Source organism: Callithrix jacchus, chromosome 15, assembly GCF_049354715.1.
Source record: "Callithrix jacchus isolate 240 chromosome 15, calJac240_pri, whole genome shotgun sequence".
Lineage (NCBI taxonomy): Eukaryota > Metazoa > Chordata > Mammalia > Primates > Cebidae > Callithrix > Callithrix jacchus.
The window spans coordinates 64,093,712-64,117,501 of NC_133516.1; the positions used below are offsets into that span (position 1 = coordinate 64,093,712).

Genomic DNA, 23,790 nt, shown 5'->3' on the forward strand with positions numbered 1-23,790 from the left:
ACTAATAACAACAAAAAGAGGCTGTATTTTGTATGTTTTATGTTTAATATTTTTAGAATTGTTACTTTTATTTTATTCTACAATAATCAGTGACCGATTGGAGAATTTAAAACAAGAACAAAAATCTGGTGTTTTCCAGAAAACAGTTTGAGAAATACTGATGTAGAATAAAGACCATCCTGGTTCTATTAGTTGCAGATATTAGTTTGCAATGGTTTTAATATCTACCTAGTAGGACAGCTGCCAACTTTAAAAGCAAGAACATATTAGGTAGCATCTCCCACTGTGCTTAGCACGTGGTAGACTTTTCAGTCAAAGCTAGCTGAACTTGCAACCATGAGAATAAAAACCAAGAGTAGGTTGATAGCATTTTCACTACATTTCACTTCAGTGATCATTTTAGCCTCAGGAACAGTACTGAAGTTGAAACTTCTCTTCTATCAGGGCCTTTTTCAGTCAGTCTGTCTTTATAATTCAATTCTAGAATAAATAGGCAAGTTACATGAAAAAAGGTACAGGTCAGAGGATTTATGCAAAAAAGAATTTGCTGAGAGAGTCCTGGAGTCTCTACGAATTCAGATGAATCTTCTGCAGTAGTTTAGAGTGAAAAGTGATGCTTGAGAATGATGATTCAGGCACTCAGAGGGTTACAACTGTCAAAGTAAAGACCTTGATGCTGAACTCTCAGGGGAGGATTGGAGCAACTGGGAAGCAGCATCAGCTGCTGCCTGCAGGGATTGCAGCTTGCTGTGTGGCTTTGCCAGGCTCTTCTCTGGGGCCTTTCTTTCTTCTCTATAACTTCTGTACCTCCCAGGCCTCTTCACTGCCTTCCTTCAATATCCCATGGATAAGTTCCTCTTCAACTCTTTTCACTATCCAAAACTTCTTGCTTCCAAGACCTGAATGTACACGTGTGTGTGTCTCTATGTATTTTTTTTGGAGATGAGTCTCACTCTGTCGCCCAGGCTGGAGTGGCATAATCTCAGCCTACTGCAACCTCCACCTCCTGGGTTCAAGTGATTCTCGTGGCTTAGCCTCCTGAGTAGCTGGGATTACATGTGTACACCACCACACCCAGCTAATTTTTGTATTTTTATTTATTTATTTTTAATTTTTAAATTTGTTTAATTTTTGTATTTTTAGTAGAGATGAGGTTTCACCATGTTGTCCAGGCTCGTTTTGAATGCCTGACCTCAGGTGATCTGTCTGCCTCAGTTTCCCAAAGTGCTATGATTACAGGCCTGAGCCATTGTGCCTGGCCAGATATACATATATTTTTCATAAGATATTCTAGAAAGACTCTTTCATAGAAAACTCTGGTTCAAATGCCAGCCTATTTCAACTATCCTCTGTGCCACAAAACTGACTTTTAATTTTTTTACTGCATCCCTCCATCCCAAATTCTGAAGCCTTAATGCAAGTTATCTCATCTATGTTTTTAGAGGAAGAAAAAAACATTTTTACTAAATGAACAAATATTTTGTAAAGATTTACTGCGTTCCTGCCATGTATAAAGCATTTTACTGGGAATGGGGAGAGTCAAAATATGTGTTATTTCCTCATTCAATATTTATTGGGAAGGTCACTGTAATACACATTAATTATAATCATAGAGCACATACAAATACACAATTTGAACAGATTAATGTAAACATAAATAAAATAGTGGTTCCGTTGTTTTCTTCCTACACCTGATGTGGTTTGGCTCTGTGTCCCCACCTAAATATCATCTTGAATTATAATCTGAATTGTAATCCCCACACGTTGAGGAAGGGCCCTGGTGAGAGGTGATTGGATCATGGGGACGGTTTGCCTCATGCTGTTCTTATAAAATTGAGTTCTCACAAGATCTAATGTTTTCATAAGCAGAAGTTTTCCCCCTGTTCTCGTGCTTATTGCCTGCTGCCAAGTAAGACATGCTTGCTTCCCCTTCACCTTCCACCATGACTGTAAGTTTCCTGAGGCATCCTAGCCATGCAGAACTGTGAGTCAATTAAACTTCTTTCCTGTGTACACAGTCTTGGGTATCCTGATAGCACTGTAAAAACAGACTAATACAGCACACCAATGAACCGCTGTAAACACTCCTTAGGCAAGTATATTCCACTCTAAAGATCACTGTGATATTAGGTAAATATATCATAAATAGAAAACTGTGTCATACAGCAAAAGAAACTATCATGAGAGTGAACAGGCAACCTACAGAATGGGATAAAATGTTTGCAATCTATTTATCTGACAAAGGACTAATATCCAGAATCTACAAGAAACTTAATCAAATTTATAAGAAAAAAACAACTCCATCAAGAAGTGGGCAAAGTATATGAACAGACACTTCTCAAAAGAACACATCTGTGAGGCCAAAAACATACAAGGAAAAAAAGTTATCATCACTGGTCATTAGAGAAATGCAAATCCAAACCACAACGAAATACTATCTCACATCAGTTAGAATAACGATCATTGGCTGGGCGTGGTGGCTCAAGCCTGTAATCCCAGCACTTTGGGAGGCCGAGGCAGGTGGATCACGAGGTTAAGAGATCGAGACCATCCTGGTCAAATTGGTGAAACCTGGTCTCTACTAAAAATACAAAAAATTAGCTGGGCATGGTGCCATGTGCCTGTAATCCCAGCTACTCAGGAGGCTGAGGCAGGAGAATTGCTTGAACCCAGGAGGCGGAGGTTGCAGTGAGACAAGATTGCACCATTGCACTCCAGCCTGGGTAACAAGAGTGAAACTCCGTTTCAAAAAAAAAAAAAAAAAAGAATAGTGATCATTAAAAAGTCAGGAAACAACAGACGCTGGAGAGGATGTGGAGAAATAGGAATGCTTTTACACTGTGGTGGGAGCATAAATTAGTTCAACCATTGTGGAAGACAATACGGTGACTCCTCAAGGATCTACCAGAAATACCATTTGGTATTTCTGTAAAAACAGAATACCAAATACAGTACAACCAAAAACAAATACTCAGTAATCCCATTACTGGGTATATACCAAAAAAATTATAAATCATTCTACTAAAAAGACACATGGACATGTATGTTTATTACAGCACTATTCATAATAGCAAAGACTTGGAACCAACCCAAATGCCCATCAATGATAGACTGGATAAAGAAAATGTGGCACATATACACTATGGAATACTATGTAGTCATAAAAAAGGATGAGTTTATGTCCTTTGCAGGGACCTGGATGAAGCCAGAAACCATCATTCTCAGCAAACTAACACAGGAACAGAAAACCAAACACTGCATGTACTCACTCATAAGTGGGAGATGAACAATGAGAACATATCGACACATGGAGGGAATATCACACACTGGGGCCTGTTGAGGTGTGGGGGTTAGGAGAGGGATGTCATTAGGGAAATACCTACTGTAGATAGGTGAACCAAAACACCATGGTATGTGTACACCTATGTAACAAACCTGCATGTTCTGCACAGGTATCCCAGAACTCAAATTATAATAATAAAAAGATTTTATGCACAAGTAAAAGAAAATTGTGTTATGAAAGTTGTAGATGATAGGAAGTGAAAAATGGGAGCTATTATTTTTGACTAATGGATTCTAAACATTTGTTCCATATCACTTTATATATGGCTCTGGGAATTTGAAACAAATTACTATGATAATCCATTGCTATGATTTAAAGCACAGGTTGGCAAGTTTTTCTGAAAAGAACCAAATAATAAATATATTAGGCTTTGCCGGCCATACTGTCTCTGTCATAATCAACTCAACTCTGCCCTCAGGTAGTATGAACAAATAACAGCCCAGGCATTGGGTAAACGAATGGGCCTGATTGTGTTTCAGTGCTGCCTGCAGACCATAGCTTGCTGAACCCTGGTGAAAAGTGGAGGGTTTCCAACTAAAGCTGGTGATGAATTCTGGTATCATTATCAGTTCTGTAGTCAGCCATGTACCATGTATACAAATTATCCCAGCTTTGATTTCCCCAGTGACAGCCTAGGTAGGCCAAGTGCACTTTGTGGTCTACACATCATCATCATCCAGAAACTTGTTAGAAATGCAGAATCACAGGCCCTGCCTAAGGCCTATGGATCCAATAATCTGCATTCTAATAAGCCCCTTGGGGTATTTGCATATTATAGTTAAAGAAGCACTGGGATAGATTACGACTGATGATGCTAGTACAGCAATGTAGAGTTACTGAATTTTGTGGTTAATTGAGATGCTGCCCTCAAAGCGCTTGAATACTAGAGCTACAATAATCACTCCCTCATGTTTTTGCTCAGCCATGCCTGTATTAGGATTTCTCAGAAAACTCAGAATTTAGTGGAAACCTGGAAGGTTTTACATGAAATTAAAACCAAACCATACTTAATTAAAATTAAAGCCAAACCATATGGAATGATGGATAGAATTTACTCATGGAGTGACAGGAGCTACAGCATACTATGGTCATTGCAAATTGTTTAATTTGTAAGGTGTAGCCATATTCTGAATAATGAATGACTTAGTAAAGGAATTTTGTGAAATCAAATGGGGAAGAAATGTAGGCTTCCCACCTATTGTCATTTTCTGAGTCCTCTTGGAGTTCTGAGATTTTGTTTTTTTTTTTTCATTTCTTGGTTGTGGTAAGTAGAGTAAATAGTTGCTATTGGAATGAGGTAGTCACTATTTTCAAAGTGAGAAAGTTATAAAAAATACGGTATCATTTTTGAGAAAATTTTCTTTTAAAGAACTAAGCCAAAAAACAAATTCTTTGTTAATCAGAAACTTAAGAAATCATGAATGCTACATTCTTTTAATATTTGTTGTATCCTGTGTAATGCTAGTAGTAAACTGAATTATGTTCTTTATGTTCATTTAACCTTCTGTTCTACGTTAAAGCAATGGCCCAGACCTCGAGGTTTTGGTTGTTAACCATAATTAGAATACCTCTTTTTTCTAAAAGGCACACATTGTAGAAAGAATTTTACAGTGTAAGGTCACTGCTTAGCAAGAGTAAAGGAACACCGTCTAATGGAGTCGGTTCACCTTCTGTATCTATTTTGTCAGCTGTTAAATGAGAATAATGCTTGTTCTTCTACAGATATTGTGAGGATAGATGATAAAGGTCACTGTGCTCTTTAAAAGAATGATACTTCATAAATTCAAGACAGCGCTAAAATAGAAACATCTTATTTCAACCTTTTTAAGCAGTTAGCAATGACTGTTGGAATAAAAACTGGAGACCTGTACGAATGACTAGTAAGTTTGAAAGAGTTCACATTTTTTAAATTTAAAAATAATTAATATTGACCCTAGAGTATTTCTGAATTGGATATGGGTAACTAAACACCATGCCTAGTAGGCAATTAGACAACAATGGAATAGAAGTAACAAGGAAAGGACTGGAGTGGGCAGGAGAAGAATTTAATTGGAATAGAGAAATGGATAAGGATGAGTTAACCTGTGATGGTGAAATATTTAGCAGGGTTGATAGAATATGAATTTTGAGATATGTGTTGAATAGAGGCCTTGGATTATCATTTTTAGAAAAGTAATTTTACTTATGTTATTTAATGGTTTTGGTAACTCCACACATGTTGGTGTCTTGTGTGAATCCCAGATGGTCATGCTTACAACAGAACCTAGTATAATTTCTGACATGGAGCAAGTATTCAAAAAGTGTTTAGTCATTTGTTTTTCTAGCTGGAAATTCTGATGTCAGAGTTTACTTAATGAATGGCATTTACGTGAAACAAAGAGTTAATGGATTTCCTTAATATAGTCACCCCAATTCTTTCCGCTCATTACAGCCAAGCTTCTAAAAACAATTTCTCTGCAACTTCCTTAAGCTGTCCCATTAAAATCTATTTTATAGTGTCTCTATTTCTTTCCTTCCTACTCACTCCACAAACCTCTCTAAACTGTCTTTTTCCCAGAAAACTCCTCCCAAAATATGTAATCATCAGTTACTGCAGCGTTTTTAAGTTTCATTGACTTTTTCCAAAGTCTCAATCTAATTATTCAGCACTTCTAACATGGTTACATACTTTACAGGAAACACATTTCCTTTGGACTCTAAAATTCTAGCGTTTCCCTTTGCCACATTTGGTTCTATCTCCCCTCTGTGTACATTTCGCCTTGGTGATGTGATTCAGTCATGAAATTATTGACCAGCTCTTCTACCACAAGTCTGAAATGTGAATCTTCAAGTCAGGTTTTCATTCTGAGCTTCAAAGTGATAGGCAAAATGATTTACTTGGCATATTTTCTTAGATGTTTCATAGTCAAAATTAAATTCCCAAATCTAGCACAATGCCCTTTCTTATATACTGTATTCTTCTAGGACTATTATATTCTATCTGAGCTTTACCTCATCTCATAAGTAGACCTATATGTATATATGTGTGTATGCATATATAAAAACACACACATATGTCTATTTATATATAAACATTAGGTATATAAGTATTTATACATACATATTTATATCTTTATATATACATGATTATTATATATATGTATCCACACATACATAAATTAAAAAGACAACACAATTTTCATACATATATGACATACATATATGGCAATTGTATTGTCTTTTCCCTCTGCCAGATTATAAACAGGGACTTCTTTTTAAAATTGTCCCTGTGTGCCATATACCTAGATAAGGCTTGATATTTAATTGATGCTCAAAATATTGAGCAAATGAAATAATCTAATTCAATTCATTCATTCATTGCATAATGGAGTTAAAAACAACATAGGCTTAAGCTACACAATCAGAAAGACTTCACGCGATTTCCTATGCATCCGCTTACACCTGTGTTATTAAAAGTTACTTTGTGTAACTTCTCTGAACCCCCCTCTTATTGTCTCCACACCATTTATAAAAATAATTACGGTACAGAGTCCTTGTAGGACATAAGTACCGGCATATCTTGTTTCTTCATGCTTCACTTTTGCATCTTTCAGATATTACTTTTTATAAATTGAAGGTCTCTGGCAATCCTGTGTCAAGCCAGTCCACTTCCTAACACCATTTTCATAAGATCATGTGCTCACTTCATATCTCTATGTCACACTTTGGTTATTCTCACAACATTTAAAATTTTCTCATTTTATTATGCCTATCATGATTATCTGTGATCAGTGATCTTTGATGTTACTATTGCAATTATTTTGGGGCACCACAAACCGTATCCATGTAAGACAGCAAACTTAATCAATCTCGTGTGTGTTCTGACTATTCCATTGACTGGATATGCCTGCATTTCTCCCTGTCCCTAGGCCTCCCTATTTTCTGAGACACAATAATAATTAAGAGAGACCAGTTAATAACCCTACAATGACCTTTAATTGTTCAAGTGAAAGGAAGAATCACATGTCTCTCACTTTAAATCAAAAGCTAGACATGATTAAACTTAGTGAGAAAGGCATGTCAAAAGCTGAGATAGGTCAAAAGCTAGGTCTCATACTAAACAGCCAAGTTATGAATGCAAAAGAAAAATTCTTGAAGGACATTAAAACTACTACTCCAGTAGATGCAAATGATATACAAGTGAATCTGCTTTATTGCTGAAATGGAGAATGTTTGAGTGGTCTGGTTAGAAGATCAAACCAACCACAATATTCCCTTAAGTGAAAGCCTAATTCAAAACAAGTTCCTAATTATCTTCAATTCTGCAAAGGCTGAAATAACTGAGAAAGCTGTGGAAGAAAAGTTTGGAGCTAGCAGGAGTTGGTTCATAAGATTTAAGGAAAAAAATCTTAAAAATGCACCTCCAGCTGGGCACGGTGACTCACGCCTGTAATCCCAGCACTTTGGGAGGCTGAGGCGGGTGGATCATGAGGTCAAGAAATCGAGACCATCCTGGTCAACAAGGTGAAAGCCCATCTCTACTAAAAATACAAAAATTAGCTGGGCATGGTGGTGTGCGCCTGTGATCCCAGCTACTCGGGAGGCTGAGGTAGGAGACTTGCTTGAACTCAGGAGGCGGAGGTTGCAGTGAGCCAAGATTGTGCCAATGCACTCCAGCCTGGGTAACAAGAATGAAACTCCATCTCACAAAAAAAAAATAAATGCATCTCCATCACATAAAAATGCAAGGTGAAGCAGCAAATGCTGTTGTAGAAGTAGCAGCAATTTATCCAGACCTGAGTTAATAAAGGAAGATTACTACACCAAACAATGTATTTTCACTGTAGATAAAACAGCCTCTTGTTGAAAGAAGATGCCATCTAGGACTTTCAGAGGTATAGAGAAATCAATACCTGGCTTCAGAGCTTCAAAAGACAAGTTGAGTCTCTTGTTAGGAGCTTAATACAGCTGTTGACTTTAAGTTGAAGACAGTGCTGATTTATCATTTTGAAGATCCTGGGGTCCTTGAGACTTATGATAAATCTACTCTGCCTGTCTGTGCTCTAGAAGCAAAACAACAAAACCTGGATGGCAGCACAATTGTTTACAGCATTTTAAGTCCACTGTTGAGATCTACTGCTCAGTAAAAAAAAAGATTACCTTTAAGAAATTACTGCTGACAATGCCCTTGTCACCCAAAAGCTCTCATGAAAATTTAAAGGGAAATTCATATTTTCATGGTTGCTAACACAACATTCATTGTATAGTGTATGGACCAAGGAGTAACTTTGACTTTCAAATCTTATTATTTAAGACTTATATTAAAGAAGCACATTTCATAAAGCTATAGCTGCCATAGATAGTGCTTCCTCCAGTGGATCTGGGCAAGGTAAATTGAAAACCCTCTGGAAAGAATTTATTATTCTAGATGAGAAATGTCAAAATATCAGCATAAACAGAAGTGTGGAAGAAATTGATTCCAACCCTCATGGATGACTTTGAGGGGTTCAAGACATCAGTGGAAGAAGTTAACTGCAGATGTGGTGGAAATTGCAAGAGAACAAGAATTAAAAGTGGAGTTTGAAGATGTGGGTAATTTTCTTTGCTACAATGTCATAATAAACTTGAATGAATGAGGAATTCCTTCTTATGTATGAGCAAAGAAAGTGGTTTCTTGAGACGGAATCTACTCCTGGTAAAGATGCTGTGAATAGTGTTGAAATTACAACAAAGTATTTAGAATAGTACATCAACTTAGTTAACAAAACAGTGGCAGGGTTTGAGAGAATTGACTCCACTTTTGAAAGACATTCTACAGAGGATAAAATGCTATTAAACAGCATTGTATGCTACAGATAAATATTTCATGAAAGGAAGACTTCATTGTTGCCTTAATTTAAGAAACTGCCACTGCCACCCCAACCTTCAGCAATGACCACCCTGATCAGTCAGCAGCCATCAACATCGAGGCAAGACCCTGCACCAGCAAAAATACTACAACTTGCTGAAGGCTCAGATGACTGTTAGGATTATTTAGCAGTAAAGTATTTTTAAATTAAGGTATGCACATTTTTATACATAGTACTATTGCACACTTGATATACTACAATATAGTGTAAACACAATCTTCCTGTGCTCTGGGAAACAACAACAAAAAAAATCATGTGACTCACTTTACTGTGGTGGTCTGGAGCCAAACCTGCAGTATCTCCTAGGCAGGTTTGAACACTATATCATAAGTATCTAACAGAGTTCTTGATGTGGAAACACAGTTGGTGTTCTTGCTAATTCATCACTCTTTCTGTAGGCCTACATTCATTTCTTTTCACTGATTCATCCAGTAATATGTAGCCAGCTGCTTTGTTTGAGATCCTGTTCCAGGTGATCTCTAGTGGTGGTGAAACTGGGCTAAGTCTCTGTTCTTGCGATGACTTATATTTTCTTTTCTTTTTGAGACGGAGTCTTGCTCTATTGCCAGGCTGGAGTGCAGTGGTGCTGTCTTGGCTCAATACAACCTCCGCCTCCTGGATTCAAGCAATTCTTCCGCCTCAGCCTCCCGAGTAGCTGGGACCACAGGCACATGCCACCATGCCTGGCTGTTTTTTGTATTTTTAGTAGAGACGGGGTTTCACCATGTTGGCCAGGATGGTCTCAATCTCTTGATATCATGATCCGCCTGCCTCGGCCTCCCAAAGTGCTGGGATTACAGGCATGAGCCACCGCGCCCGGCCGATGACTTATATTTTCATAGGAGGAGACACGCAAGAAATAAATATCACATACATTTACTAAATTTTAAATGTATTCTCTGTGAGTGCCATGAAGAAAATTAAAGGTCTTTCTGATGAGGTGTCACATGAGCATGGTGAGGGAATGCACCTTTCCAAAATGTGGAGACTGAGGGTTATGAGGTAGAAGCACCAGCAACCTGAGCCCCAGTAAAATGGAAATGTGTTTGAATGTTCATGAAGCATCCTTCAGTGTAGCTAGAGAAAAATAAGAAATTTTAGAGAGATAAAAGGTGAAGTTGATTCCATAAAGTCACATAAGTCATTATATAGACTTCAGTTTCATCTCTGGATAAGATGGGAACCATGGAGGCAGCAGGTAGGGATCTGAGTAGAGGAGTAACAAAATGTAACTTAGATTTAAAACAAATTATTTGGACTACTCTGGAAAACAGACTCCAAGGGAGCAAGGGCTGAAAAAGAGAAGACAGAAGGACATATATGAAATAGTGTAGACAACAGGCAATGGTGACTTAGTACAGGATGGAGATTCTCAAGCATGGTTTCTGGGGCAGCGACAGCAACATCACCTGGGCTCTATCCCAGACCTTCTGAATCAGAGACTGTAGTGGTAGGTAGGGCCCAGGAATCTGTGTTGCAACAAGTCTCCTAGAAAGCTCTGATGCTCATCAAAGTTTGAGAACCTTGCCATGGGTCATCAATAGTTTGGAAGGGAATAAGAAGTAGTAATATTAGGGATATATGTGGAAGTTACAGCTCATCAGATTGACTGATAGTTTTGTGTGAAGTATGTATGAGAAAAGGATAACAGTGAGGTTTTTGAACTAAGAAACTGGTAGAATCCATTTGCTGTGTGCTGAGAGAAGATCCTGGGAGGAGCTGGTGAAATGAGGATCAGGTTAGTTCTAGGTGTACTTACTGTGATGTGTCTATTAGATACCCAAGTAGAGCTCTTGGCTAGGCAATTGAATATTCAAGTCTGGAGTCACTCTTAATAAATCTGTTTAAATTGCTGTATGTTGACTTATGTTTTCTCATTTGGGATTTCTTTATTCAGGAAATGAAATTAGAAGAGGACCTGTAGAGATTAAAGAACTATTTAGGGCAGCATTTTAGAAATTAGCTCAAGAAAAGTGAATTGATAATTTTTTCCCAAGACTAATTCCTTCAACTTGTCATATGCTGTGGATCACCTAATAGAATCTCTTAAATGACTAAGTGTATTTTAATGAGCCCAGAAATTAAAAATTATTCCATTATTACCTGGAAAGACAAAGGTGTCAGGAGCATTTCATATCCTCAGGTAGTACTCCATATCTGATTTAATAGCTTGCTAAGGGGCTGGGTCCATGGAGTGGCATTTTAATGGAGATAGTAGCAAGGATCCTAATAGTATGTGAAATCTGTTTCACATCAGACCTTTTTGGAATTGGCTCAGCCTAATTTGTACCAATTAATTTAATTTTAAACAGCCCAGGCTGAAAGTTATATTGGCTGCTGATATATAACTTCATCTTTTATCAACTCTACATACCTGAGTTATGTATCATGTTATCTATTTCCCCATTGTTTGAAATATAATACATCTTTCTTCTTAAATAATCAAAATGTTCTTTATTTTTCAAATAATAATATGCCTGAATTTATAATGAGATAAGTAGTTTTATTTGACTTGGTAGAGAATTAAGAATCTAAGTAACGACATTATTCTCTACATAGTTAATAACAATCATAGTTGTACAGCTCTGTCTTGAATATGGTTTTGGTATGTTCTGAAGATCTAGAGTTTCCCTATTGGCAAACTAAGAAGGAAGAGTTGGGAACTAGAATAACTTTCAGTGTCTTTGAAAGTGAATAAAGGTCTGTTTAGTTCAGTTTTTACTCGAAAGTTATTTGAGTGATATTTGAGTGGTTGGCATAGTAGTAAGAGGTATTTGAGTGGTTGGTATAGTAGGTAACTATCAAGTTAAACATACTTGGAGGGCTTCAGTGGCTTCTTTAAACCTCTTACTGGGGAAATGTGTGCTAGAAAAATATGCATACCCTTTCAGCTAGATGTGAAACCTACTCCCATTTCTTGGAATATGGATCTTTTTTAGTTGTTGGAAATTATCATGGGCTGTTCAAACCCAACAGAAATGTCAGCATATTTTAAAGATGAAAATTTGTGAATAGTTATAAACAATTGGTGATATATAGTTACTAAAATACAATGTGATAGAAATTATTATGGTAAGTAAACTTTGAGTACTAGCGACTTGTCTTTGATTTGATGAGGATAGTAAGTGTTCTTTCCTGGTCTAAAATTTGCAAAAATTATTTTATTTGAAGAAAAGATTCAGTGATACTAACATGTTTAATGATTGATAGGTGCAACCACAGACACTAGCAGTAATTAGACACATTAGTATCACTGGATTGATTCTAGTTATGTTCATTGGAGCTATACTGAGTCTGCTGAATCACTGCCTTACCTTTCGAAGTTGCTTGCATTTTGAATTTATCTAGCATGAACATGCCAAATGATTCTTTATGAGAATAAATAAATATGTATGAGGGTATATGTTTGTATAAATTTATATCTGCTTATAAATGTATATTTTAAAATAAAAAATCCTATAAAAACACAAGTTAGTGTTCCTTTTAAACACACCATATTTTTAAACCACAGGTCAGTGAAGCTTAGCTAAATTTGAGTATTCAGGAGTTTTGTTATATTAAAATAGTGAGAACACTGGGTTTCTAGAAGGCCAAACTGAGCAATGTATGAAAAAAGAAAAATATCTCCAAGGATATCTTTCACATACTTTGTGATAGTTGCTTAAGACCCTGGTGATTTCTGTGCAACTTGATGTTTGCCAACCCCTAGAGCTCCACATCAACATTTCCTGCCCAGTGCTCCATTCATTTCTCTTACCCAAGAGGAGCTCTGAAAGATTCTAGAGAGTTGGAAGAGTAGAAAGCAGCAAGACTTTAGCAGGTGTTCATGAAGTGAGGAAAATAAAGAGCTAGTCTCATTTTTGTCCTTTCTTGTTACACTTGCTTAAGAAAAGGATAACAGACTGAAAAAAGGAACAATCCAGGTTCAAAATCTCAGGAAAGGAAAGTTCACTTCACTTAGAGGTCACTCTGGCTGTTGGCTTGGTCAAATGGAGAAGCCAATGCTGTTGTTTCTGTGGCTGATCTGGATTTCAGTTTGCGTAGCTGCCATTCTTGTATTCCTTCCAGCAGTAAGTAAAGACATTGAACAGACACATTTCCTGGATAAGGCTATGAATGGCAAAAAGTAATAATAAGAAGAAATTACAGGGGCCACAATAAAACAAAAGAAAGCGAAAAACTCGCATTTTTTAGGGGTAACTTTTCAAAAACAACCTTCAATTGATTGATAAGCATGTCCTTTCTTCTATGATTAAGAAATGTATTTAATGTTTAAGATATTTGGCTATTATTCTTGGATTGCTAGATTGAGCAATCATCCTGAAATATTAAACTTTGTGGAACACATCGCTCCCCTCCTGCAAATACATGTTTATCTTAATTACATTATAGTACTTAAAATTTTTGGATGCAACTAATGATTATACCTGATTTGTGCCAAGTTCTCTGCTAAGTTAATGTATATATTCTATTCTAGAATATGAACATTTTTTTACCCCAACTACAAAATTACTTATGGGTTTCATGACCTTTTGTCAGGTGATAGCTAGGGAAAAGACAAGTTTATTTACAGCTGAAAGAAAGTAACTTTCAGGATCTAGCGACTTAAGAGGCAACTGAAGGAAAAGAAAGACATAGACTTTTAAATATCTTTATTCCTTGATAAAATTGGTCCCCAGAACTAAAATTTTAAGCACTATTGTAAGTCAATACTTTGTGTTTCAAAGCCGTGAGTACAGAGATGAAAGAGAGGAAGTAAATAAATACACGTTCTGAGAGCTGAGAGCTCTTTAGGGCAGGTGTTTTATAGATGCGGTACAAGGACTCTAGCAAAAGAGTTTATAAAATTTTTTTTTTTAAATTTTTTATTGAATTTTAGGTTTTAGGGTACATGAGCAGAGCATGCAAGACAGTTGCGTAGGAACACACATGGCAGTGTGCTTTTCTTTCCTTCTCCCCTTCACCCACATTTGGCATTTCTCCCCAGGCTATCCCTCCCCACCTCCCCCTCCCACTGGCCCTCCCCTTTTCCCCCCAATAGACCCCAGTGTTTAGTACTCCCCTTTCTGTGTCCATGTGTTCTCATTTTTCATCACCCTCCTATGAGTGAGAATATGCAGTGTTTCATTTTCTGTTCTTGTGTCAGTTTGCTGAGGATGACGTTCTCCAGATTCATCCATGTCCAAGAGTTTATAAAATTTATTCCTTTATCCATAACTTATCAATGATACCTTGCTACCTATCTCAAAGGTAGTGAGAATTAAGTCATTATGTAGATTTGTAACGACTTTATTAGTATTGTTGTGAAAACACCATCATTGCCAACTTTGTCTAATACTTATAAGAGAGGCAATGTGGTTTAGAGGGCAAAACAATGAAATAAATAAGTGAGTTTTGCGTCCAGACAGGCCTGGGTTCTCTGCTGCTTATGACTGTGTATCATTGGGCAAACTAGCTAACATTTCTAAACCTCAGTGTTCCTATCTATAAAATGAGAATGATAGTCCTTAGTTAACAATTATACCAAGAAAATTACTATGAAGGATTTAGCAATGAACCTGTGGATGATCCATAGGAGTTAATTGTTAACTAATGTGCAGTCCAGTCTTCCAGGTTCAGTACCTTTTCTCCATTCCTAGGACATGGGATTGAGCTGTCCCACAGAGGACACTCCTGCTAGAAGAGAAATTCGGTCCATCCTTTCTTCATAGTTGCCAGAATCAGGGAAGTAAATGTGAAACTAATTGCAAAAAAGGGCATTAAACTAAAATATTCCTTGAAGGAAAAGCTAAGACAATGTTTCAATCTAAACATCTGTAAGCAAGAATCTAAAATAGATTATGAAGTTAAGAATTTGGAATGTAAATGGAATTCTTAAATGACAGAAACAGTGTAATGACTGTAAATGGGATATTATCTACTTTTTTTTTCTTTTAAAATGGCTAGATTTTTAGTGCCAGTGATGAGAGATAGGGGCCAGAGATCATCTAAAAGTGTGGCCTCAGGGAACACTTGGTTACAACCTCTCCACTTTAAAAACAAACGTGGATTGCTGAATGAATCCTTTTGTTCATTCCTTCTGCCTCTAAAACTATCTGAAGCCGCAAGGATCTGGAGGTTCACTCATTTCTCATTCACGGAGCACCAGTGGTGTGAGTTATAACAGCAGGAGCAAGGGGCGTGAGTGACAGGGCCCTCCACCTCTTGACCCAAAGATTTAAGGATTGAAAACTACTATTTTGGAGGAACTCATAAGGCATGACACAGAAATTTGTAAGAAGAATTTAGTTACAACTTTTCTAAATAGTCTAAACTGATGACTTTGGCAAAGACGATGTCCTGTGAGGGTGTACACACAGCTGTCCTCTTAAAAGCAAAGACTGCTTCCATTATTGCTCAAGCTGAGAAGAGACAAGCCCAGTCCAACCAAAAGCAAATGTCAGTTACCAAACAACAACAACAAAAGATCTGGACACTTCCCATTACTTTTGTTTTAATATCTCTGTTTTCTAATTGTTTTAGTTAAAAGTATCTCTTTTGGAAAATTCCAGCTTCATTGGGTAGATAGAGTTTATTTTATTTCAAAGAGCGTGCACCCAGTGCCTTACAGAATTCAGTAGTGTCAGGGATAACATAAAATTTATAGGAGAGAAAATAGAATAAAGAAATGTTATAAATAAAATAACAGGTCATAAAATCAATAAGAAAGGTACAAAAGTAAAGACTTAATAATATTATGTAATTTTCTTGCATCAGCTGCAGTTCCATATAATAGAGTTGTTTTGTATAACCAGTTTCTTTTAAGGCTGTTTGTATTTCTTCTATAATTCTCCAAACATACTGTAAAGGGATATTGTTTCTCATTTAATTGTGTTCATTCAGCCAAAATGCTGACTATGAGCTGTGGGAGAAGCAGAAGGGTTGTGTATAATTTATCTGCTGCTCTTCAAGCAGAAATGTGGGGGAACATGCAAAGGAAAATTAAAATTTAAGGCAGTAAGTGACTAAGCACCATGACAGTTAACATAAGCATGGAATTATATACTCATTCAGGAAAAACAGTAACATTCGAATTGTCTTAAAAATGTTGTTCAAGAGTTTGTAAACTAAGCTACATCTGTTACAACCTTACATTTTTAGTTGTCAGAGAAAGAGATACCAATAAGGCAGGAGCTTATAGTTAGGGACTAACTACATTTCAAGGGATGTTGTGAGATAGCCCTGACTAGAGTAATGCTAGAAGACCACATTAAATGCTTAAATTGCTATTATTATTATTATTTTGAGATAGAGTCTCCCTATGTTGCCCAGGTTAGAGTGCAGTGGCGTAATCTCAGCTCAGTGTAATCTCCACCTCCCAGATTCAAGTGATTCTCCTACCTCAGTCTCCCAAGTAGCTGGGATTACAAGCATGCTCCACCACATCTGGCTAATTTTTGTATTTTTAGCAGAGATATAGTTTCATCACATTGGTCAGGCCAGTCTTGAACTCCTGACCTCAGGTGATCCACCAGCCTTAGCCTCCTAAATTGCTGGGATTATAGGCATAAGCCACCATACCTGGTCTTAAATTAATATTGAATTAAAAAAAGATGGATTAAAAGAGGGGTAAAACACATTTTAAGTGAATAAACCTGTGGTAAGTAGAATTTGAGAATGGTGATGGAAAATGAAGATTTGGGTGTTTGTTTGTGACAAGGGGAAGCCACCGAGAAAGATTAGTTTGAAAAATGTGTCAATCCCAAATTTAAATGGACTAAATGCCACAATCAAAAGACACAGGCAGGCAAATTGGATAAAAAGTCAAAACCCATTGGTATGCTACATCCAGACCCATCTCACATGCAAGGATACACAAAGACTCAAAACAAAGGGATGGAGGAAGATTTACCAACCACAAGGAGAGAAAAAATACAAAAGGAGTTGTAATTCTCGTCTCTGACAAAATAGACTTTAAAGCAGCAAAGACCAAAAGAGACAAAGAAGGACATTACATAATGGTAAAAAGATCAATGCAACAAGAAGAGCTAACGATCCTAAATATATACGTACCCAATACAGGAACACCCAGATGCATAAGGCAAGTTCTTAATGACTTACAAAGAGACTTAGACTCCCACATAGTAATAAAGGGAGACTTTAACACTACATTGTCAATATTAGACAGATCAACGAGACCAAAAATTAACAAGGATATCCAGGACTTGAACTCAGACCTGAAATAAGTAAACTTAATAAACATTTACAGAACTCTCCACCCCCAAATCCACATCCAAAACACACGTTTTTCTCAGTTTCACATCATACCTATTCTAATAGTGACCACAATATTGGAAGTAAATCACTCCTCAGCAATTGCACAGCATTTCACAGGTTTAAATGAAATATTGGTTGACTGCTTGTTTGTTATTTTCCTCCCTTATTCCTTCCTGTCTCCATTGTTAAGCACATTTATTGGCATAAAAGAGGTTTTTAATACCCATTTTTAGACTGCATTCTAGCCTGGGCAATAGAGCAAGATTCCCGTTCTCTCTCCCTCTTTCTCTTCCTCTTTCTTTCTCTCTTTTATTCTTTTTTTTTCTTTCTTTCTCTCTCTTTCTTCTTTTATTTCTTTTTCTTCCTTTCTTTCTTTTTAAAAAAAAAAAAAAAAAAAAGATGTGAACTGAGGAAAACCTTTCTGGAGATAGAGACCTATTAGGAGGTGGCAAGAGTGTGATCTTGGCTTGAATGTGTAACATTGAGAGTGCGATAGTGGGATGGATGGATGAAACAAGGAAGAGCTTCTTGTTTATAGCATTCTTTCACAATGCAAGAATATTCCCACACAATGATGCCACTAGAGGCCTCCAACCCCCCTTCTCAAACTGAAGGCTTCAGTCAGCTAACACTCAGCCCTGATAACTGCCTAATTCATTGATATTGCCTGAGTTATTCTTAAAATATCAATAGACAAAACTTATTAGTGTGGCCATGGAGAGTTGATAGTATTCCTGGCCAAAGAAAGAGAATCATATTCCATGAGCATATATACAGAAAACTCTGTCTCTGCCATTGATTATGTTTAAGGAACTCAAACTACAAACTAATGACAGGTAATAAAATAAAATAGATACAGAAGAGAGGGCAAGAAACTCTAAGATTTAGGAAGTGATCATCTATCATATATGGGTTGTTAACTCAAGGTCAGCTATGAGTCTTTGAAGTGCTTCAGAAAATGAATTTAGCTTCTTAATATCCTAAACTATCAGGGAGTTCTATTACAGAGATTTTTAAAAACAGCCATTTAAGAAATTACATAAAGAGAAAGAAATAGAATAGAGAAGACATGCTGTGATGAACATTAAAAATTTGATTCCAAATAATTAACATATTAAATGTATCTGTCATTATTTATTTGTCCCAACAAACTGATATCGTATACTTTCTACTTTGGAACATTATTTTGAGTTTGCATTCTGTACAAATTGAGCGATATAAATTCTTTAGCTCTGCAGAAGAATAGAGGAATTTTATAGGTTAATAGGTGTCCAAAGGATTGATTTGTAGGCCTGGCAGTGAAATAACAAACAAAAAGAAAAGTGGGGGTAGGGGGGAGAAAAATTTTATGCTAGAGCAACCAATGAATTTGCTAAATGTTGATAACTAGAGGCCTTCTTTTGGGACTTAAACATCCTCCAGGTTTCTCCAGTGACTTAAAGTGATGCCACAGCAGGTAGCAAAACCATAAGACATCATTTCTACCATTTGATATAAGATGTTTATTGTTTTCATCAAACACAACACATAAAATACCTTGTAAATGGCTGCAAAGCACATTATGAAGTGCCTCCTGGTGTGTTGATGCTAGTCCATTTTGAACATTTCCCTTTGCTGCGGGCATCAAGAAATGACCTTTTTGGCAGTGCCTACTCCCTTTTGGATTTGTACTCCCTTCCAGAGTCCCATTATCTCATTAAATCATTTTTGTGCAGGGGGAGAGATGCTGTAGTGAATAGCAAAATCCCATGATTTGTTTTTGATATGCTCTATCTTTTCAGCAAATACATTTGGAGTAAAATGTGTATAAATAACTTAATTAAAGCTAGACATTTAATGTCAGGAATGAATGTTTCTGACAGCATGGTGCTGACTGAGTTTTAAAACTCAGGATAATTTTAGAAGCCCTGAATGATACAGTAGCTACTTTATGTTACATGGTACTTTATGTAAAGTTTTTGCATTAGCACAATGTATGATAGTTCTTTCCTGAGTGATATTGCAATTATCAGACTGTAAGTAATCATACAGTATTACTTTGCGGCTTGCAACCTCAGTTTTCTCATTTGTAAAATGGAAGGATGTATTTAGTTTTTATTTATTTTTATTTTATTTTATTTTATTTTGAGATGAAATCCTACTCTGTCTCTGAGGCTGGAGTGAAGTAGCATGATCTCAGCTCACTGCAGCCTCCACTTTCAGGGCTCAAGCTACTATCCCGCCTCAGCCTCTGGAGTAGCTGGGTCTACAAGTAGGCACCATTTTTAAGTTTCTTTTAATCCATGAAATAAAAAAATTAATGATGCATCAGAACACAATCTAGTTAGAAGCTCCTGAATTAACCTTTTCTATGCCTACCTAATTAGCTATCTTCAGGATAGAACTCCTAAATAGAGATAGTTCCTTATTTGATCATAAATCTGGCACATTTCTTATTTTATCTGTTATGTTAAGAGCAAACATTTTAGTTACCACTTCTTGGTTTAATCCAGAATCCAGTACTTGGTACTTGGGTCTTGGACAGTTGACAATCATTTTGTACCTCACTTTGCTTTTCTACAAAATGGTTCATTGGAAGGTTTAAATAAGCCGATCAGTGTTAAACAATCAAATGCTGACTGACACTTAGTATTCAGAGTTTCTTCTTATTGTTTGTGCTTTATGTAGATGTTTTCAGTTGTAAAAATGTTCTTTGAATGTGGATGTCCAATTAGATTACAAGTCACTTGAGATCCTGAAGCAGTAGAGGGCTCTGGTATGCTCAAGTCAGAAGACTTGCTGCTACTTTTGGATAAGGGGGAGGTCATATTTATCAGAATCCCACTGAGATATTTGGGGTTGTTAAGAAGGTGGACCCTCTCCCACTGTCTGCCAATATTAGGCTTCAGATAAATTACTAGCTGGGCACTGTGGCTCACATCTGTAATCCTAGCACTTTGGGAAGCCAACGCAGAAGGATCACTTGAAGCCAGGAGTTAAGACCAGTCTGAGCAATATAGTGATACCCTATCTCTACAAAAAATACAAAATTTAGCCAGGTGTGGTGGTATGTACCTGTAGTACCAGCTACTTGGGAGGGTGAGGTAGGAGGATCCCTTGAGCCCAGGCAGTTAAGGCTGCAGTGAGGCATAAATGGGTCATAGAACAAGACCCTATCTCAATAAAAAATAAAAACAAAAAATAAAAAACAAATTACTGGAAATGGCAGGCAATTATAATATGTACTTTAAATTTTCCTGTGAGGCAACTAAGACCCAGTTTGGTTAATTACTTTTCAAAGTCTTATTGACTGACTGTGATGGAGGAGACAAGTATTACTGGCTTCATGTCATATGTATTTGTGTGTGTGTGTGTGTGTGTGTGTGTGTGTGTGTGTGTGTGAGAGAGAGAGAGAGAGAGCTGGAGAAAAAGAGGGAATTCTTATACTATTCAATAAAAGTAGTTAGTGGCCTTTGGTCTTTTACATTTAAGATACTAGAAGCAAGCAGAGAGTTCTGTTAAGCTTCAGTTGAATACTTAAACTTCCCTATTGAATTCTTACTATATACTAGAAGCTTTCATAGATGTTGTCTCCAATGTTATCTCACTTAAAGTAGTATATTTCGAGACTAACAGCCAGAGAACAAATGCAGGAGTTAGAAAACTATTTATGGGATTAAATTGCATATGTATTTTCCTTGCTATATACTAATTAGACAGTTTGGGTAGCCATCTTTCTATCTTACTATTAAATTCCTTACTACCTTTATTGATTCAACAACTATTTATTAAGCATATGTTGGGCATCATTCTAAGTAGAAATACAGCAGAAAAGAATATAAACATGTTTTTTGTTCTCAAAGAGTTTACATTTCAGTGGAAGAGACAGACAATGAACAGGTAACTGATTTAATGTCAGATAGTGGGAATGTCTCTGAAGCTAAGGAAAGCAAGCTAAAAAATACCACAATTTAAAAAAAAAACAAATAATGAGTAAATATTATTATCTTGTTTAATTTTGTATAGCCAGCCTACATAATTGGCTATAATAAGACTTCATGTATTCCAGGATTTTGTCAAATTATGGCACAATATCATTTCACATGGGAACTGGCTATTGACCTCTAGAAGGATGAGCCCAGAACAAGGAATAACAGTAAGTTTTCTAGGCCATTCTTCTTAGTTTGCAGATAGAAAGTTAAGAATAACTTGATCAAAACCATAAAAGTAAGTAATAGCAAAACTGGGCTTGAGATCCGTTACCTACTGCCAGATGTAATACTCGTTTCCTGTATTAGTTGCACTCCCATTGGGCAATACTTTTGCCTAAAATTCACTTATCACATGAAAATATGTCATATATATTTTGTAGGCAATATAACTAAGGTGATAGGCTGCAGAGTTTATATTTTGGCTGTGCTACCTCTTAGTTGTGTAACGTGGGGAAAAATAATTAAACGCTGAGCCTACATTTCCTAATTTGTAAAGTGGAAATAATAAAATGTATTCAATAATTATATTTTCAGAAATTAAATAAGTTACTGCATGTAAGTCACTTAGCATATAGCCTAGTATGAAGTAAATGCTAAAAAGTACATCTTTTTTTTTTTTTTTTTTGAGGCGGAGTTTCGCTCTTGTTACCTAGGCTGGAGTGCAATGACATGATCTTGGCTCGCCACAACCTCCACCTCCTGGGTTCAGGCAATTCTCCTGCCTCAGCCTCCCGAGTAGCTTGGATTACAGGCATACGCCACCATGCCCAGCTAATTTTTTGTATTTTTAGTAGTTTCATCATGTTGACCAGGATGGTCTCGATCTCTTGACTCGTGATCCACCCTCCTCGGCCTCCCAAAGTGCTGGGATTACAGGCATGAGCCACCACGCCCAGCCAAAAAATACATCTTTAAACAAGGACGCTTCGCTAATATATTACAGTATTTAGCATATAGAAGATATTAATTAATGTTTGATGAAAAATATATAAAAGTGTACTGATAGACTTTTTTTTTAAATCTAGGAAGTCTGGTGGCCCATGTCTGTTGCTGTAACTTCTTATCCATCTCCTAAAATACATTCTTGGGTCTCTTTGGTAGAATCTCTTGGTCTCCAGTGCCGATTTACAGCAATGCACAACCTAGTAAATGTAAGAAAGACTTGCTAAAAGTAAAAGGAGTTTTCACTTTCAGCGTACTTCAGGAAATAACTAATCTTCCCTAAATCTCTCAAAAGAAGGTAAATAGCTTTAATTATCTGACAGATGGAGAAACGGAAGCAATGAGTCTCCAGATTCCACTCTGCTTGGATTACTAAGTGGATTGACTACATCTATAAACTCATTACCTTGATACTTCCTACTTTCTGTTTGAAGCATTCCTCTTTGGAATGACTCAGTAAGCAATTCATCACCGAATTCACACCCTTTCTTTAAGGAATGATTGGGTTTAGTGTATCATGTTAATTTTTCTTCCATTGCTTTGAATGTTTATTTTGTACGGTAAAAGCACATTGACCTTGAAATTCTGTATTCTGGAGTACCTGGAGCTTTGGAATATGAGAACAACATTCTTTCCCAATAATTGCTTAAAAAATAAGTCAATGGTTTTTATATCAAGGATAGACATTTTCATATTTTATAACTATTTTTGGGGCGTAAAATATTGTACATTATCTTCATGAAACACAGAGATTATATAAAACATAAAACATCAGAAAGTGGGATCAGTATTTTGTTCACAAAAAAAATTATGACTTGTGTGCCCATGTAGTCAGATTTCTTCTAGCCTGCTGGTTAAATTTCTTCACCAAGTCTTATTTTGATTCTCTAAAATGCTCAATTTCTCAAGAAAAAGTAGCAGCCTTGTTGAAAATGCAAATTACTAGTCAAAGAAGCCTATGCTAAAAAAGTGCACACACTTTACCCACATACATATATACTATATATATCATATATAAATATATTTTATATATTATAAAAATTATATATATTTATATATTATAAAAATTATATCTATTTAGGCCAGGTGCGGTGGCTCAAACCTGTAATCCCAGTGCTTTGGGAGGCTGAGGCAGGTGGATCACGAGGTCAAGAGATCAAGACCATCCTGATCAACATGGTGAAACCCCGTCTCTACTAAAAATACAAAAAATTAGCTGGGCATGGTGGCATGTGCCTGTAGTCCCAGCTACTCAGGAGGCTGAGGCAGGAGAATTGCCTGAACCCAGGAGGCAGAGGTTGCAGTGAGCCGAGATCGCGCCATTGTATTCCAGCCTGGGTAACAAGAGCGAAACTCTGTCTTAAAAAAAAAAAAAAAAAAATATATATAT

At 36.6% G+C, this 23,790-nt stretch overlaps 1 protein-coding gene across 15 annotated transcripts in view; it reads left to right on the forward strand.

The window, feature by feature from the left end:
- GRM7 (glutamate metabotropic receptor 7) overlaps window positions 1-23,790 on the forward strand; it is an 890,997-nt gene that overhangs the window by 193,636 nt on the left and 673,571 nt on the right. The window contains exon 2 of one of the 15 annotated variants that reach the window (XM_035274736.3): window positions 21,536-21,622. The exons of 13 other annotated variants lie outside the window; for them this stretch is intronic. In XM_035274736.3, the coding sequence (XP_035130627.1) occupies window positions 21,599-21,622 (24 nt within the window). In that variant the 5' untranslated portion in view covers window positions 21,536-21,598. Of the gene's footprint in view, window positions 1-17,737; window positions 21,623-23,790 lie in introns of those variants that run through there. One more of the 15 variants, XM_078351529.1, reaches the window with a different exon arrangement.